This window comes from Ipomoea nil, unplaced genomic scaffold (assembly GCF_001879475.1).
Source record: "Ipomoea nil cultivar Tokyo-kokei standard unplaced genomic scaffold, Asagao_1.1 scaffold0415, whole genome shotgun sequence".
Classification (NCBI taxonomy): Eukaryota; Viridiplantae; Streptophyta; class Magnoliopsida; order Solanales; family Convolvulaceae; genus Ipomoea; species Ipomoea nil.
The window spans coordinates 2,868,726-2,888,477 of record NW_017616843.1 but is presented as its reverse complement, the minus strand read 5'-3'; the positions used below and the strand labels follow the sequence as shown (position 1 = coordinate 2,888,477).

At 31.6% G+C, this 19,752-nt stretch overlaps 1 protein-coding gene across 5 annotated transcripts in view; it reads right to left on the bottom strand.

Annotated features, from left to right (window-relative positions):
- The window catches only part of LOC109172295 (LRR receptor-like serine/threonine-protein kinase FLS2), a 43,161-nt gene extending 24,596 nt beyond the window's left edge, over positions 1–18,565 (bottom strand). For 3 of the 5 annotated variants that reach the window (XM_019321468.1, XM_019321469.1, XM_019321467.1), the window contains exon 1: positions 17,644–18,565. In XM_019321468.1, the coding sequence (XP_019177013.1) occupies positions 17,644–18,562 (919 nt within the window). In that variant the 5' untranslated portion in view covers positions 18,563–18,565. Of the gene's footprint in view, positions 1–3,930; positions 4,003–4,094; positions 4,167–6,979; positions 7,052–8,665; positions 8,738–9,672; positions 9,745–12,258; positions 12,331–14,946; positions 15,019–17,643 lie in introns of all 5 variants that reach the window. The other 2 variants (XM_019321465.1, XM_019321466.1) reach the window with 2 other exon arrangements.
- Between the last annotated feature and the right edge of the window lie 1,187 nt (positions 18,566–19,752).

Below are 19,752 nucleotides of genomic sequence, written 5' to 3'. Positions count from 1 at the left end.
CTAGAGTAGGAAGAAGCGGTCAAGAACTTAGGGTCCGTTTGAAAAGCAGGAAACTGACTTCTGAAAAATGAGTCATTTTTCGGAAAATATTTTCTTTTTTCAGTGTTTGGTTGCATTTGGAAAATTGTTTTGGTGTGTTTGGTTCATTTTTTAGAAAATGAGTAGAATTGTATAATTAAATATTTTAATTATTTTATTTAGAATAAAAAATACATTTTAAATGTTAAAAAAAATTAATTAATTCTGGGTTCCGCCGGAAACCATAGCAATGGTTTCTGGCGGAACCCAGTTCCGCCAGAAGCTAAAAAAAAAAAAAAAATGAAATTGCAAATGGCGGAAAATGACTTCTGCCAAAATTTGGCGGAAGTCATTTTCCGCCAAATTGAGCACATTTTTCCCAGTCAACGGAAAATAAATTCCGTTGACTGAATTTTTCAAGTGTAGCCAAACACCAAAAATCCGAAAAATAATTTCTAGAAATTATTTTTCAGATTTCCAAACACAACCTTAGAGGAAGAGTTCAACCACTTCTTCTAGAAGATATATAAAAAGGTTTAAAGAGAGGTCAAGCTCTCATGGACATGGTAGCTGACACGTACTCAAGTAGCTCAAGTCAAAGTATTAAGAATGTCAAAGCTGAATTAAAAGAAGTGGTAGAGGTTCCAATGAGTGGATGTCTAGAAGGGCTAGGCCATCCCAGTAGAGCCTTCCAACAGCTCTTTCATGCCCAGATCTTTGAACCAATCGAGAATATAATTGATAAGTGAGTGGATGATCTTCAAGGATCTATCCTCTTCATTACTCAAGCTAAAATGGTCCAAACAAAGAATGAACTGCAATAACTCAAAGATGAAGAAGAGTTGGTAGCAATAACTGTTTTTTTTTTTTTTTTTTTTTTTTTTAACTTAGATGATCCCAACTGTTGAGTTTGTCTCATATATGAATTAGGAATATGATCTTGTCTCATACTAGAAGTAGGAATGAAACGGGTAGACCTTTTGTACAGGGATTAAATGCCTATAAATATATTGGTTGTATCCCTAAAGGGTTGTGTCACCACTATCACCATCACTATGAATAAGAGTATTGTTTCACTCCCGTGGATGTAGGCACTTTGCCGAACCACGTAAATCTTGTCTTCTTTACCTTTTCTGCCATTGTTATTTTTCTTGTTCTTATTAATCTCAACAAATTGGTATCAGAGCATAGTTGAGATGGCCAGTTCAAGTACAAAATTCGAGTTATCAAAGTTTGATGGTATAGGGAATTTTGGGTTATGGCAATCTAGGGTAAAGGATTCGTTGGCACAACATGGTCTTCTGAAAACTTTGAAGGCGGAAAAGCCAGCTAATCTGGAAGAGGCTGATTGGAAGGAGTTGAAGAAGCAGGAAGCTATGAACGTGGTTCAAGCTGATGATTCTTATTATAGTGAAGGTGATGTTCTAGCGGTAACTAGTAACAAGTTTGAACATTGTTTGGACTTGTTGGGTGTTTCTAGATGCTAGATGAGAAGATGGTGAGGGGCGCTGTAGTGTTGGGCAGCGCGGATACCAGGAGGGGTCGTGGCTTGGTATCGGTATGGGCTTATATGGACTCGGTATGTGCTGGTATGGCACTGGTTATGGCTGATATAAGCTCGGTATTGGTATGGGCTTATATGGGCTTAGTAATCGGTATGTGCTGGTATGGCACTGGTTAGGGCCGATATAGGCTCGGTATGAATATGGGTCAATATGGTATCAATATGGGTCAATATTGGCTCGGTATAGGCCGAATTTGTCATGAGTCACGGTTGGTACGGGTTAGGCTTGTCATGAGACATGGACCTGGTATGAGTCGGGCTTGGCATGAGTCACGACGGGTACGGGTTGGGCTTGTCATAAGACATGGACCTGGTATGGGCCGGGTATGGCATGAGTCACGGCTGGTACGGGCGGACGCTTTGGGATGAAGCGGTTCGTGAACATGCACTGGGAACGTTTGATGCTGCGTGGTGCGTGTTGCTGGCCAGTGGTAATTGCTGGTTAGTGGAGCATTGGGCAAAGCACACGGGTTTAGTGTGACTTTGCAGGGGCGCTGTTGTGTTGGAGGCAGCGTGGATACCAGGAGGGGACATGGACCTGGTATGGGCGGACTCTTCAAGATGAAGAGGTTTGTGAACATGCACTGGGAACGTTTGATGCTGCGTGGTGCGTGTTGCTAACTAGTGGCAATTGCTGGTTAGTGGAGCATTGGGCAAGACACACGGGTTTAGTGTGACTTTGCATGTGCGCTGTTGTGTTAGGGGCAGCGTGGATACCAGGAGGGGACATGGACCTGGTATGAGCCAGATGCAGGAGGTCAGCTGAACGAGACAGTTAGCATGAGTCGTGGCGGTATAACAGGTTGACGGCTGAGGGGCGAATGACTTGGAACAAAGCAATTCGTGTACATGCACTGGGTAACGTTTGACGCTGCATATGCGTGTGGCTGGCTAGTTGGGATGAGCATGGTTGTTCCTACCCATGTGTATATGTGAGATAAATATTTTTCTCCTAAAGGGCATATATGTGAAGGTGGATATGGTGAGATAAGTCTTTTCTCCTAAAGAGCGTATTCGTCAAGGTGGAGATTTGTTGAGTTATCTTTTCTCCTAAAGAGCATATTCGCCAAGGTGGAGATTGTTGAGTTTGTCTCATATATGAATTAGGAATATGAGTTTGTCTCATACTAGAAGTAGGAGTGAAACGGGTAGACCTTTTGTACCGGGATTAGATGCCTATAAATATATTGGTTGTATCCCTAAAGGGTTGTGTCACCACTATCACCATCACTATGAATAAGAGTATTGTTTCACTCCCGTGGATGTAGACACTTTGCCGAACCACGTAAATCTTGTCTTCTTTACCTTTTCTGCCATTGTTATTTTTCTTGTTCTTATTAATCTCAACACCAACTTTATCAGACTAATGCTAAGCCCACAGAACTTCGGTCCCAGAACCTCTAAGAATGTAAATTATGAGTCACGCAATCAGAGTTGAATTTGACGTTGGGAGGGCAAGGCATAGGCGTATTCACTGGCGGAGGCACAATGGGGGCAGTGGGGGCAGCTGCCCCCACTGCCCTACCCCATATAAATTGTATATATACTTAATATACCAAGATTTAAACAAAGTTTGGGTTAGCTTAGATGGTATGACCATTGTTTTACCTCTCATTGAATGAAAGGTCAGCAGTTCGAAACTTGTTGTTGCTTCCTTTTTCCCATCTACTAATTAATATTCTAATATCCACTTAGTTACCATTTGTGTTTTTTTTTCCCTTTTTTTCTATCTACTAATATTAATAGTATTTATATTAATATTCTAATATCCACTTAGTTACCATTTGTGTTTTTTTTTTCCTTTTTTTCTATCTACTAATATTAATAGTATTTATTGCCCTTTGTAATTATGTTTAGTTGTCATTTGTTTTTCACTATTTATGCATTCTATTTAGTTGCCATTTGTTTTTCATTATAGTTGTCATTTGTTTTTCACTACTTATGCATTCCATTTGTACTGATGTAGTTGTTTAATGGTTATGTTAATTATTAAGTATGAATATATTTGCTGGAAATTCGTTAATGTTAGTTGGCGTAGTTGTGTATTTGAATGTTAGTTATGTAGTTGTTTAACAATTTTATTCGTATTTGATATTTTGTACGTATTTTGTATTTGAACATTTTTTAATTCATTTTACCTTTGTTTTTCGCTCCCACTCAACACAAATCCTAGCTCCGCCACTGGGCGTATTTGTAATAGCAGTCTTATACGGTAACTCGTTAATGTAACTAATTAGGTTATTATTTAAAATGATTTATAATTATTCATTTTAGAGTTGAATTTACATAAATACAGGAATAAATGTGTCTGGGTTTATATATTAAGCAGTATAGCATTGAATGTGTACCTCCAATGTTGTTAGATTGAATGTGTAGGGTTTGAAGCATAGTTAAATTCCCAAGTTCCTTTGGCATATGTCCTGAGAGAAGGAAAACAATGCTTTGTAGTGAGGACAAATTTAATTAGGAAGGCAATTGTTTTTATCATATGACTTAACAAAGAGGTACGTACCAGAGAGACTGTTGTAATATAAATTAAGATAACTTAACAATGACAAAGCCTGTATCTCCTTTGGAATAACACCTGTAAATTATTTTCATATTAATAAACAACCTATTACTTAATAAATGGGCGAATTAAAAGAGAAGTCAATGACCTATACTAAAGCCCCGCGATTATTATATGTAGACTATGGTCCAAATTAATTACAAGGTAGATCATTGACATACAACTTTATATTTAGTATGCTGTAAATTCATTTTAACAATTTTAAAATTTTATTTCCAAAAAAATTATTATATTTTGATATAAATCACTTTTAATATTATATTCTACATAAAAATAACATTTAATATATTAAAAATAAACTTATGTCAGTTATGTGAGGCTCGGTCCACCTTGCAATGTCTTTCGTACTAAGCTTGGCAAATAGGCATTTTGTGGCCTTAGTAGTTGAAAATTGAAATCTGTATTTTGATGCTAGAGATGTTGAAGACAAGAAGCTCAAAAGGCTAAGTAGAGAAACGAACGTCAATTAGGGTCCGTTTGTAAAGCAGGAAAATGACCTCTGAAAATGTTTTTCGAAAAATGAATCATTTTTCGAAAAACATTTTTTTTTTTTTGTGTTTGGCAACACAACAGAAAACTGTATTTGTGTGTTTGATTCATTTTTTTTAAAAATGAGGTAGAATGGTATAATTAAACATTTTATATAATTAATTATTTTGTTTAAAATATAAAAAATATTTATTTTTTAAAAATCAAATAATATTATTATTTATTTTTTAAAAAGTTTTTTTTTTAAAAAAAAAAAAAAAAAAAAGAGGGAGAGACAGCGGAAACCAGAGAGCACTGCTCTCTGCCTCTCTCTGGTTTCTGGCCGGAAACCAGAGAGAAGCTTTCTTCTGGTTTCCGGCTGAAAACCAGAGAGCACTGCTTTCTTGACTAATGCCCATTTTCCTTTGACTTATCTTTTCCTTGCATAGCCAAACACCAAAAATCCGGAAAATGATTTCCAGAAATTATTTTCCGGGTTTCTAAACACACCCTGAGTTATGTTGCTTTCAAGTTGGAAGGCAAGATGCGATAGAGAAATATATTGCATCTATACGTCAAGCTTTCTTCGAAAGCAAAAGGCATGTCATGGGCAAATTATTGGTCCACACAATATTATGTGGATCATAACAAAAAGTACATTATTAATATACAAAATGTACATTATTTTTTTACTGAACATACATTATACAATATAATGTACACTCAGTACACAAATAATGTACATTATCTGAATACAATGTATATTTTTTAATATATTAAAAATACACTATTTTTATACTGAATATACAATATTTTACAATATACAAAATATGGTCAACACAATAATGATTGCATTTCACCGCAACCATAGATAATGGGAAAAATAATCAAACCGCAAGTGTAATAAAAAATTAGTAATAGTAATAGGGGAATTTGTATTGGCATGCGCTTGACTTTATTGGTTATTTTGTGTCTTATTGTTTATTGTCTCAGCAGCAAAGAAAAAGGTATACTTATAACTAAACTTAATACTCAATTTGGTCCATTGACTATTAGGATTGTACTAATTTAGTCTTCGACTACTCAAGATGCTCAATTTAGTTTTTAGCTATACAATTTTTACTTAAAATTCATCCTTATTAAGATTTCACCATTTTGGTCCTCAACTACCAAGGTTGCTGAGTTTAGCTCCCAACTATGCAATTTTTACATTAAATGGTCCATCGACTATTAGGATTTCACCACTTTGATCCTCGACTATTAGAATTTCACCACTTTAATTTGGTCCCTGACTCTCCAAAAAGGTTTCCAAATCCATACTAAACTTACATTTCAGGTTAACATTTTCATAGTTGGGGACTAAATTGAACAACTTTGGTAGTCGATGACAAAAGTGGTGAAATCCTAATAGTCGATGGACCATTTTGGAAAAAAATTGCATAGTTAGGGATTAAATTGAGAAACTTTGGTAGTCAAGGATCAAAGTGATAAAATCTTAATAGTCGAGAGACTATTTTAAATACAAAATTATTGCATAGTTAGGGCTTAAATTGAGCAACTTTGGTAGTCCAAGATCAAATTGGTGAAATCCTAATAATCGAGGATCAAATTGAGTATTAACTCCTTATTAGTATGATCCTCAATACTGTAACAAAAGTTCACCTTACACATACAGTTTTAACATTATTAGCTTTATGCATACCTATTAATTGATTGTTATGAAGATATTCCATCTTAGGTTTTGGCCTTTGGGAAGGTGTGAAATTTTTTTGGTACATGCCAATTAAAATTGTCGTAAGATAAATATATAGTTTTAAGCAATAAACATTTATACAAATTTGACGTAATTTCAACACTAAATTTTTTTCCTAGGTATATTAAAATTTTGGAGTTTAGGGAGATGATTTCCAAAATGAAGAGAAAATTCACCAATTAAGTTATTAACTAAAAGAGATAGAATTTTTAACTTAGATAAGTTTAAAATGTTCAAAAGGAGAAGACTCATTAAAATAATTATAACTCAACTATTTTAGTTGGCAAATTATATCGTGCATAAGGGTGTACAATGCTTTGTGCGACCTGAGAGTGTATGTGTATTATGTTAAGAGTTTATATATATATTATGTTAAAAGTTTATGTGTATTATGTTAAGCGTTCATGTGTATTACGTTAAAAGTTTATGTGTATTATGTATTATGTTAATATTATGTATATTATATTAGGAGTTTATGTATATTCTATTAAATAATTATGTACACACGAAACAAGAGATTTTTAAGATGCACAATGGATTGTGGGCCCTGTTGCACGATATAACAACTGATTTAATTAGGTGGTATCTAAATTTTGTATAAAAATACCATAAAGTATGCTGTTTGATAAATCAAGTGTGTTCAAGGATGACAAAGCCCCTATCTCCCTTGGAATAGCACCTACAAATGATTTACATATCAATAAACAAAATATTAGTAGATAGGAGAGAAATCAATTCATCTATATATTATAAACTTGTCCCACGAATATGAATAACACTACCATTATTCATTTTTCACTTATATATTAGCTATTAGCTACCATTATATTATTAATAGAAATATGTAAAACGGGTAAACTTGTATGCTTATCAATTTAATTTTTATAGACACATCTTCAGATTAATCTAAGTTCGGAAATCCGTATTAACTCATTAAATTATATATGTTGTTTATTACAAACTTACAAAAAATTATAATATCGAAAAAGGTAAAATAACATTTTTAGTACATTAATTTTTACCATGTCGTGTCAGTATAATCTCTTAGTTATTTTGAATGAAACAGAATGGGTCATGTATAATCTCTGAGTTATTTTGAAAGAAATGGAATGGATCACCCAATAACATTATTTTGACAGTATTTGATTTATAGATATAAAGAGGTATAAGTCAATTCGTTATTATTATTTTTTTTTTTTGAATGCTCAATTCGTTATTATTTAAATAAAGATAATGTAAATATAGCAAAGCAAAAATTTCCTTTGGAATTACACCTGAATAAGATTTTCGTATTCATTAATAAACATGTGTTACACAATGATTCATTTGTAGTGTGTATTTAACCTCTCAAGTGGTCTTCATTGTATTATTGTGTCTAGTGCAATCCTCCTTGGACTTGAAGGAGAAGAGTAGACCTAGGATGAGTTTTGGTCGAACCACTTCAAAAATCTCTCTCTTTTTACTAATCGCACTTTACCTTCCGTTTATAAACCAACTAAATCTAAAGTTATAAAAGATCAAATACGTAAAAACAAAATTAAAAGGGGTAAAAATATATTTTCTGATGCGTACTCTAAATTGTTACAAGGTTCAAGATAACTTGAGCTAAGGAATTACTTGCAAAAAGATTTCAAAATAGTATTCGATCAAGTTTATTCACTCCCCTCCTCCCTCCCCATCCCTCTCTAGACTTAAGCTCCTTACTCATCGAGACCAACACCAAAGAGTAAAATTTTCTTATATAAAAGAATAACAAAGTTCCTACGAAACTTAAAATAATATATGCAACTCCACAACACTAATATATTGTTTAAGCTTTCAGTAGTTATGTAAGCACTTAAAATTTAACAATTTACTACTCAAATTTCCTATAAATGGAAGATTTTTGGGAATTGTAATTGAGAAGACTTGAGATAAAACATTATGAAAGCTGTTTTGACTCAATGTAAGCAAAACAAAAAGTTGTAGAACTTTCAAATCTGTAATCAATTGTCCGATATATGATATTCAGATTGGAAGGTACAAAGAGTTTACTAAATTGTGGCAGTAGCCACAAATGGCTCCAATCCAAATATAAGGATATATACTTTTAATTGACCAATTAGGAGCTATAAAGATTAGAAGAAAATTTTAATTTTGGGGTATTGAAAGAAAGACATACTTAATTAGTTAATTATTGTGCTCTTTCAGATTGTAGTTGTGAACATTCTCGTCAATAAAAAAAAAAAAAAATTATTTTACCCATTAAGCTACCACTATTATTTATTATTTAGCAACATAGCACTGAACATACCTCCTAAATTGTTGTCACTAAAACTTAGCATCTTGAGTGCAGTTAAGTTCCCAATTTCCTTTGGTATGGCACCTGAATGAAGCAAAGGCAAAACATTTATTAGTTAGTAAAAAATTAGCAAGGAAATATACTATTTATTTTTATAGTAATATTTTGGAAATAAACGGAAGGGGTGACTCAATCAAATTATTTTGAGAGTATTTGATTTGCAGATATAGAGGTATAAGATAATTCTTTATTATTAAATAAATTAAAGATAGCATAAAGATGGCTAAGCACGAATCCCTTTAGGAATTACGGCTGAATATGATTTTCCTGTTAATTAATTAATAAACATGTGTTAATATGTAAATGGAGAAAATTATATGCTAGACTTTGATTATGAGATATAAGTAAATAAAGATAAGAGCTAGAAAATATCCTGAAAAAAATAATCAAACCGCAAGAGCAATGAAAATAGTAGTAGTAATATGAAAGTTTGTATACGAATACGCTTGACTTTGTGGTTTATTTTGTGCCTTATTATTTATTTGCCTCAAACAAAGAAAAAGGTAAACCTATAAGTATGATCCTCAATATTGTAACAAAGTTCACATAATCACATTACACATAAAATTATAACATTAGCTTTAATTTATGCATACCTATTAATTGATTGTGATAACGATACAACATCTTAAGTTTTGGGAAGTTGTGAAATTCTTTTGGTACAGGCCAATTAAAATTATAGTAAGGTAGAGATATAGTTTGAAGCGATAAACATTAATACAAATTTAACGTAATTTCAACACTAAACTTTTCTCCTAAGTATATTAAAATTTTGGAGTATAGGAAGATGATTTCAAAATGAAGAGGAAATTCACCAATTAACTTATATTAACTAAAAGAGATATATAGAGTTTTCAACTTTGACAAGTTTAAAATGTTCAAAGGAGAAGACCTATTAAAATAATTATAATAACTCAGCTATTTTAATTACGGAGTATCTAAATTTTGTATAAAAGTACCATAAAGTTTGTTGTTAGATAAATCAACTATGCGCAAGGATGACAAAGCCCCTATCTCCCTTGGAATAGCACCTACAAATGATTTACGTACATATGAATAAACAAAATATTAGTAAATAGGGGAGATAAATCAATTTGATGTCTATATATTATGAAACTGTACCACGAATATAAATAAACCTACAATTATTCATTTCGCACTTATATATTAGTTATTAGTTACCATTAGTAGTAGAAATATGTAAAATGGGTAAAATTGTACGCTTATCAATTTAATTTATATAGACTCATCTTCAAATTTAATGTAAGTTTCGAAATCTGAATTAACTAATTAAATAATGCTGTTTATTACAAATTTACAAAAAGTATAATATAGAAAAAAGTAAAATAGCTCTTTTAGTAAATTAATTTTTATCATGGTGTCAGACTGTCAGTATAATCTCTGAGTTATTTTGAAAGAAACGGAATGGATAACCCAATAACATTATTTTAATAGTATTTGATTTATAGATATAAAGGTGTATAAGAGCATCTACATCAGAGGAGAAATAGGGGAGAATTTACTACTTTTGAGGCCAAAATGTCATGGTGGCAGAGAGAGAATCAAGAGAAAGAAGGGGTGAGGAGCATCTGCAAATGTTGAGATATTACTCTGTCCAAGAAAAATAATTAATGATGGAGGATAAAGAACCAATAGAGAAATGACATGTTTATTTTTTATATATTTTTTTTTTATAAAATCAGTTTTAATTTTTTTTTCCCTCCCCTCCCACATTATTCTCTTTCCTACTCACTCTTACATTCTCCCCCTAATAACCCCAACTGATAAGGATGCTCTAAGTTAATTCGTTATTATTTAAATAAAGATAATGTAAATATAGCGAAGCACAAATTCCTTTTGGAATTACACTTGAATATGATTTTCGTATTAATTAATAAGCATGTGTTATACAAAAGTAATAAATTCAGTGACTTATTGAACACTTATTTATTTAGTGATCTATTTCACATTTGTCCCTTTGTAGTGTGGATTCAATCTTTTAAGTGGTTTTCATTGTACTATTGTGTCTAGTGCAATCCTCCTTGGACTTGAAGGAGAAGAGCGGACATAGGCTGAGTTTTAACTGAACCACTTCAAAAATCTCTCTCTCTTTTTATTTATCGCACTTTACATTCCTTCTATAAACCAACTAAACCTAAAGTTATAAAAGATCAAACACATGCAAACAAAATAAGAAGGGGTAAAAATATATTTTCTGATGCATACTCTAAATTGTTATAAGGTTCAAGTTTACTTGAGCTAAGGAATTAGTTATTAGTTGCAAAAAGTTTTTAAAATTGTATTCAAGTCTATTCAACCCCTTCCGCTACACCCTACCCCTCTAGACTTGAACTTCTTACCCATCGAGACCAACACCAAAGAGTAAACTTTTCTTATATAAAAGAATAACAAAGTTCCTACTTCCTACCAAGCTTAAAATCAGCGGCGAACCCAGAAAATCATCTGAGTGAGGGCGAATATTAAATGACATTAGAAATGTCAATGACAAAATATCAAACAACCATTAATAAGGTTAAAATACAAAATAATTATAAAATACAATATATTTATGAGAAAATATAAAACATAATCAATTAGATAAAAGAATTTGAATAACAATATATTCATAAATACTTTTAAATTTTAATTTCTTTCAGTTAGATCGATTTTTCTAAATTAATTCAAATACAATAAAGTATATTATAAACTTGTATACTATATTAATTAAATTATTTATAAAAACTAGACTAAAAGAGCATTTAATTTGTTAATTAAATGATTCATAAAAAGTAGACTAAAAATATTTAATTTATCTTGTGAATAGATGAAAGAGAGAAGATAATTAAAAGTGTTGCTAATGAGACTTGAACCTATGAATAAGCCTTTTATAACATAAAATTTGAAGTTCAACCAACTAAGCTATATATTCAAACTATTGATATTTTTAACATAAATATAGATTTTATATAATATTTCATGCTAACATATACATACATATATATAAAGGGGTGGAGTGGGAGGAGTGGGGGCAGCTGCCCCCACACTGGGTCCGCCCATGCTTAAAATAATATATGCAACTCTACAACACAAATATACTGTTTAAGCTTTCGGTAGCTATGTAAACACTTAAAATTTAACAATTTACTACACAAATTTTCAATAAACGGAAGATTTTTGGGCATTATAATTGAGAAGGCTTTCGATATAAAAAATTATTATGCAAGCTGTTTTGACTCAATGTAAGTAAAACAAAAAAATTGTAGATCTTTCGAATCTGTAATCAATTGTCCAATGATATTCAGATTCTAAAGGTACAAAGAGTTTACTCAATTGTGTCGGTAGCGACAAATGACTCCAATCCAAATATAGCGATATATCTTTTTAATAATTGACCGATTGCGAGCTACAAAGGTTAGAAGAAAATTTGATTTCCCGAGAATTGAAAGAAAGGCATACTTAATTAGTTAATTATTGTGCTCGTAAATTAAAAAATATTTATATTGCCCACTATTATTTATTATTTAACAACATAGCACTGAACATACCTCCTAAGTTGTTGTCATCAAATGATAGCATCTTAAGTGCAGTTAAGTTCCCAATTTCCTTTGGTATGGCACCTGAATGTAGCAAAGGCAATACATTTATTAGTTAGAAAAAAATTAGCAAGGAAATATACTATTTATTTTTATAGTAATATTTTGGAAAGAAACTGAAGGGGTGACTCAATAAAATTATTTTGATAGTATTTGATTTGCTGATATAAAAAGGTATAAGACAGTTCGTTATTATTTATGATGGATTTGGTCACATATGAAGAGCAAATGAGCGAAAGTAGAGAGAAGATGAAAATGGTGAACATTCTGATTATGGTGGTGAAAACTTCATCTGTTATAGAGATGATAACAACCTATATATAGATGTGTTGGAAGGATAGTTCCAACAACTAACAGAATGCTACTAACAATTATTTTCATGCTCTAACAATTTAAATAAATTAAAGATAGCGTGAAGATAGCTATGCACGAATCCCTTCAAAAATTACGGCTGAATATGATCTTCCTATTAATTAATTAATAAACATGTGTTTAATGTAAATGGAGAAAAATGTATGCTAGTCCTTGATTATGAGATATAAGTAAATAAAGTTAAGAGCTAGAAAATATCTTTAAAAAAAATAATCAAACGGCAAGAGCAATAAAGATTAGTAGTAGTAATAGGAAAGTTTGTATACGAATACGCTTGACATTATGATTTATTTTGTGCCTTATTATTTATTTGTCTCAAACAAAGAAAAAGGTACACACATAAGTATGATCTTCAATATTGTAACAAAGTTCATGACATAATCACTGATGTTATCACATCTTTGCTTGTTATTATAGTTATTTTGAATCATCTCGGTATTTAAGTTCTTTAATTTTGCTTATTTAATACATATTTTCCTTGCTATTATCATTTAATTATGGTTCACACTTGTTTTGCATGTTTTACGGTGTTTGTTAGTGTTTCTGAACCATTTTAGGTCAAAGATATGAGTAAGGGGAGTTCAAGGATGAGTTTGGAACAATTTTGGACAAGTTCGGGACCCAGAGGACTCGACGCGTCGAAAATTTCCAGTAGCATCACAAAACTGAGCCAAAGAGGCTCGACGCGCGTCGAGAAGGACGCACGCTAATTACGAAGATTCAAACTGTGCGAATAAATTAAAGGCGCTGAATTAAAGAATGGGGCGTTGACTTCCATGCAACCTAATACAACATTTATATTCCTAAGGTGGCGCAAGTCTCAAAGCTACAAGATTTCATTCTTTAATATAATTTGGTAACATGTTTCCTCATTAAAATGGCGACAATTTCTAAATTAAATCATTTGAGCCCAATTTTGTACAAGATTCCTATTTCATCTCAACTTTGTACCCACTATAAAATCCCCCCTTCCTCAACCCTAATGAGACCGAGACCGAGAGATTTTGAGAGTTCTTTGTAGACAAGAAAGGGAGAAATCGAGAGGCTCAAGTCGTCTTTGGAAGCAAGGAGGAAGCCAGGGAGATTTGGGAGAATCGCTTGGTTAATTCTTGTACTCTTCTGATGATTTGTAATCCTTTATTCATATTTGCTATGTATAATTTAGCCATGCTCGGCTAAATTCCTTAGGGATTTTTGGGTGAATTTGTTTATGAACCTATGTGCCTAGTTCGTTAATTTCTTAATATATTTATGTTTGGTTTTATGATTTGTGTTACAATCTTGTTTTAATCTGTTGTTGTTGGTGGTTAAAGGCCTAAATTACTAGCTTCACAGCCATGTTTGTGTCACCAATGGGAATTGGGGCATAAATTAGGGCACACACGATTGCACCTAATGGTTGGTCCTTGGGAAAGGGGAACTTATTAGGGGAAGTTTATTCTAGATTATTTCTCATCGGGAGATGGTAGTAATTAGGAATAATTGAATGCTGATCTTTGATTTTATTGGGTGTTTAAGCCATGGGAGTGGAAATTCACTAGGAATAGAGATTACGGGAGTAATTCGATTCCACTTTGCATTCCCATACAAATCTTAATTCCAAACCAAATATTACAAACGTTAATTGGCACTAGGTGATTAAACATTATGATCCCAAGAATCCTATTTTGCTCTATTGTCTACAAAACCTTACTACTTATTTTATTCTGCTTGTTATTTTATGCAATCAATCAATCTTCAAGTTTTGTTCGGACTAGTTTCATATGAGTAACCTAGTAGCTAGTGATTAGTACACCACCTCTCTGTGGTTCGACAACCCGAATACTCCGGGTATTATTTGTTTGCCCCAAATTACAGCAATCAATCACATTACACATAAAGTTATAACATTAGCTTTATGCATACTTGTTAATTGATTGTTATGAAGATACAACATCTAAAGTTTTGGGAAGTTGTGAAATTCTTTTGATACATGCCAATTAAAATTATGGTAAGGTAGAGATATAGTTTGAAGCGATAAATATTAATACAAATTTGACGTAATTTCAACACTAAACTTTTCTCCCAAGTATATTAAAATTTTGGAGTATAGGAAGATGACTTCAAAATGAAGAGGAAATTCACCAATTAACTTATATTAACTAAAAGAGATATATAGAGTTTTCAACTTTGACAAGTTTAAAATGTTCAAAGGAGAAGACCCATTAAACTAATTATAATAACTCAGCTATTTTAATTACGGAGTATCTAAATTTTGTATAAAAGTACCATAAAGTTTGTTGTTAGATAAATCAACTATGAGCAAGGATGACAAAGCCCCTATCTCCCTTGGAATAGCACCTACAAATGATTTACGTACATATGAATAAACAAAATATTAGTAAATAGGGGAGATAAATCAATTTGTCTATATATTATGAACCTGTACCACAAATATAAATAAAACTACCATTATTCATTTCGCACTTAAATATTAGTTACCATTAGTAGTAGAAATATGTAAAATGGGTAAAATTGTACGCTTATCAATTTAATTTATATAGACTCTTCTTCAAATTATACTACTAGAAATTATGAGTGTATATTGTTCAATGAAACTGTAGTTATATGGAAATGATACTGTAGTTATGTTGTAATGAAACTATAGTGTATATAAAATAAAATTGAATAACGTACAGTTTCACATATTTGAGTGTATAATGTCAAATGAAACTGTAGTTATATCAAAATGAAACTGTAGTTGTGTTGAAATGAAACTGCAGTGTATATAAAATGAAACTGAATATGTTATACAAACAGAGCTACTTTACACGGAACGACGCGAAACGGTGCCGTTTCTTTCATTAAAAGAAACGACACCATTTGGACCATGGTCCACGGTATAATTTTCCACCCGCTCCCTTTCAATTTTTTCTCACAAAGAAAGGGAAAACAGGTGGCGGGCAATTTATATCATGAACCAGGGCCCACATAGCATTATGGGTCTTGAATCGAAACGACGAAGTATAAAATTCATATTTGTAAGGTACATATATAATTTCATAACACAAGACACAAAAATTATAAGGCCATCTCCAACCTTGTCGCCAAATCACCAAATCGGCAGCAGATTTGGCGTGGAACCATCTCCAACCTTGTCGCCAAATCACCAAAAAAATGGCTCAAGGTGAACAGTGCAGCGCCATATTTGGCGTTGCACTGTTCATCCGCACCAAATCTGGTGAATTTTTTGTTTTTCTGATTTTGACCCCTACTTTATTTGTAATTCATTTTATATCCTTAGATTAGTTTTAATAGATTTGTATATTTTGTTAAATTGTTAAATATAAAATTTATATTATTAAAAATAAGTTATATCATTTGAAAGATCTCAAGACGATTAAAACAAATCTAATATTGAACATATATTAATTAAAAATAAAAACACATAAAGCTTAATTATAACAAAATTAAAGCAAATTAAATTTAAAATTACATTTATTATTGTGGAATAAAATAATATTTGCATTATAATTATATTGTATCCTTTTTTATTTTTATATATTTCAATATTTTGTTAAATATTTAAACATAAATTTTATATTATTAAAATGAAATTATATCATTTGAAAGATCTTATCAAGACGATTAAAACAACTAATATTAAATATAATTTAATTAAAAATAAAATTACATAAAATATAATTAAAGTTTAATTTATTAAATTATAACTATTAGTACAGTTTTGTTAAAATAATAAAAGTATAAATATAAACTTTTAATTTATGAGAATATACATTATTTTAGTGTAGGAATAAAATTTGGTGTAGAATTTGATGTAATGGGTTGGAGATGAAAAAAATTTGGTGTAGGAATATGCTGAGAATATTCCTTTTGGTGTAAAATTTGGTTCAGATGGTTGGAGATGGTCTAACACTAGACATATACACATGAGTTAATTCCAGCAATGGTCCTCTGACTATATTGATTTTCCAAAATTAGTCCTTGACTTTTAATTTGGACACTTTAGGTCCCTTGACTTTCAATTTCTTTCCAATTGAGGTCCTTTCGTCAGAATACGGTTAATTGAATTTTAAATGAAGGGGTAAACTCATCATTTCACTTGCCTATGTATTATTCTTAGTATTTCTCCATTGTATACGCGATATATATGAAGATAATCTTAGTCGAAACCCTAAAATGTTCCTCGTCGTTCCCCATTTGCTGACAACTCGTGTGTGCGTTTCTCTATTATTGAGATGTTTACAAGGTATAACCGCGAAATACGAAGGGAGAAATACGAAGAATAATACATAGGCAGGTGAAAGGACGAGTTTATCCCTTCATTTAAAGTCTAATGAACCGTATTCTAACGAAAGGACCTCAATTGGAAAGAAATTGAAAATCAATGGATCTAAAATATCCAAATTAAAAGTCGATGACTAATTTTGGAAAATCAATATAGTCGGAGGACCATTGTTGGAATTAACTCTATACACATGTTATAATTATATATTTACTTATTTTTTAAATATGACTTAAGTACATAATTTGTATTCATACACACTGAATTTCATAACACAAGACACAAAAATTTATAACATAAGACACAATTACTAATTATTTTCAAGTATAGAATTTATACTCTTAAGATACAAAATTTTATAACACAAAACATAAAAACTCATAACATAAAACACATATATATTGACCATGGTCCATAGTGTACTGTGAAGCTTTGGTCCATAGTATAAGGATTGCAGAAGACGTACCAAGGATCAGGAAGAAAAGAATATAATGGAAAGGAACATTTCAAATAAACGCTGTGACAACAATAATAATTATTAATAGCCAAAATGTGTCTAGCATTCTACCTTTCTGCTAATTGTCTCAAACAAAGCGAAGGGTATAAATATAAGTATTGGGCAGTGGGCACAATACTGTAACAAAATTTCATATTACATATGAAGTAGTCTTTACACATACCTGTTAACTGATTGCTACGAAGAAATAACTTCTCAAGCTTTGTTAAGTTTCCAAATTCTCTTGGTACATGCCCACTAAAATTATTGAAAGGTAGAGATAGAGTTTGAAGCAATGAACATTTAGATAAACTTGATGGGATTTCACCACTAAATTTATTTGATCTCATGACAAATATTTGGAGTTTAGGAAGATGATTCCCAAGATCAAGAGGAAGTTCACCAAATAAGCTATTAACTGAAAGAGACAGATTTTCTAACTTAGACAAATTTAAGATGTCCAAAGGAAAAGATCCACTAAAATGATTATCGCTCAAATTTAACAACTTTAGTTGGAAAAGATTGCCTATTTCTCTAGGAATACTCCCTTCAAGAGAATTAACTCCTAAATGTAAGACCTCAAGTTTTGAAAGATTAAAAAGGGATGTGGGAAGAAAACCACTAATGTTATTATTCCCCAAATACAAAAATCTAAGGTTTTGTAAGAGACCAAACCAAGATGGAATATTCCCACTAAAGTCATTGAAGCTACACTGAAGAATTTTGAGGCGTCGCAGTTGAGAAAGCTCTCGAGGAAAGGAATTGTGAAAATTGTTTTGGCTCAAGTTAAGTGAAACAAGGAAAGAAAGGTTTCCCAAGTCTGGAGTTAATTCTCCAACAAGACCCATATTGAAAAGATTTAAAGCAGACACTCTATTGTGACGAGAGTTGCAAGTGACTCCAATCCAGTTACACGGAGTTATGCTATTAACCGACCAATTGTCAGCTAAAATGCTATGAGGATCAAAAGAAATTTTAGATTTTAGAGAAAGAAGGGCATGTTTGTCGGTGGTAATGTTGGTATGGGCATTAATGGTTAAGCAAAGCATTAGAGAGTGGAAGAAGAAGATGGATAAGCAGAAATAATGGCGAGTGATCTCCATTGAATGACACATTAACCTATTATAAGCAAGTTTTCAGCTTTGATAAAAATGATGATATTGTAGCTGAGTGCTTTTATATAGCCATACTGGCCTGGTGGAGGGAAATTTCTCAAACCCAAATTGCAGTTGACTGAAGAGGTGTCTCCACAACTCTGAACCACTCAAATTTTATCCTTGACTGATGAAAAAAAAAATGGAAATCCTTGACGAAGGACGGGGAGGGGTGGCCGGCGGTTCTCTCTTTTTTTCCTTTCATTTTAAGTTTTTAATTTAAAAATTATTAAAATAAGTTTTTAATTAAAAAATTATTAAAATAACTTTTTAAATAAAAATAATTAAATTAACCGGTCAACAGGTCAATGATCAGAAATTTGGCAGAAAAATGACCAAATATAATACAAATTAGAGTTAATGTCACATGCGATCTTTCGAGTATAGTGGTTTTGCCATGTATAGTCATAAACTTTCAAATTTAATTATTCGTGGTCCAATTTAACAATCCATGGTTTTTGAACTTTCAGAATTTAACCAGTTGTGGTCCTCTTGAAAGAACCATGGTTGGTTAGAATTTAATAATTGAAGGATCATGGATGATTAACATGGACCACAAAAGGTACTAATTTGAAAATCAAAGTATTACAAGTGGTCAATTAGTAAATTTAGGACTAAACGTGACAAAATCATTATATTTAGAGGTCCTTAGATGATATTATTTAAAATTTGTATATTCAAGCGACATAACTGTGACTATTTTAATTAGGAGTTTATAGGTGTGAACCCTCATATAAAAAATAATGTATTTTATTTTTAAGCAAACTATTTTATCAAACTGATTACGCTAGTTGACTGATGAGACGTTTCTCCTTAACTCACGACTACTTATTATGCTTGGGAAAAAATGGAAATTCAAGAAGAACCAATACCAAAGTCTATAGTACTATAAGTAGTGAGTTTTTGCAGTTTTTGTCCCACGACTATAATGGCACTGGCAAAATTGATTCATGACTTTTGAACTTTGCAATTTTAGTCCACGACTCCTTCCGGCCACTTTTCCGTCAAAATTTCACCGGAAAAAAAATTCTCCATTTTTAGCTAGGTTAAAATTGACATTTTACTTATCTCAAAAAATTAAAAGAAAAAAATTGATATTTGACTACATACAATATTACTGGGCTACATACTACTGCCCC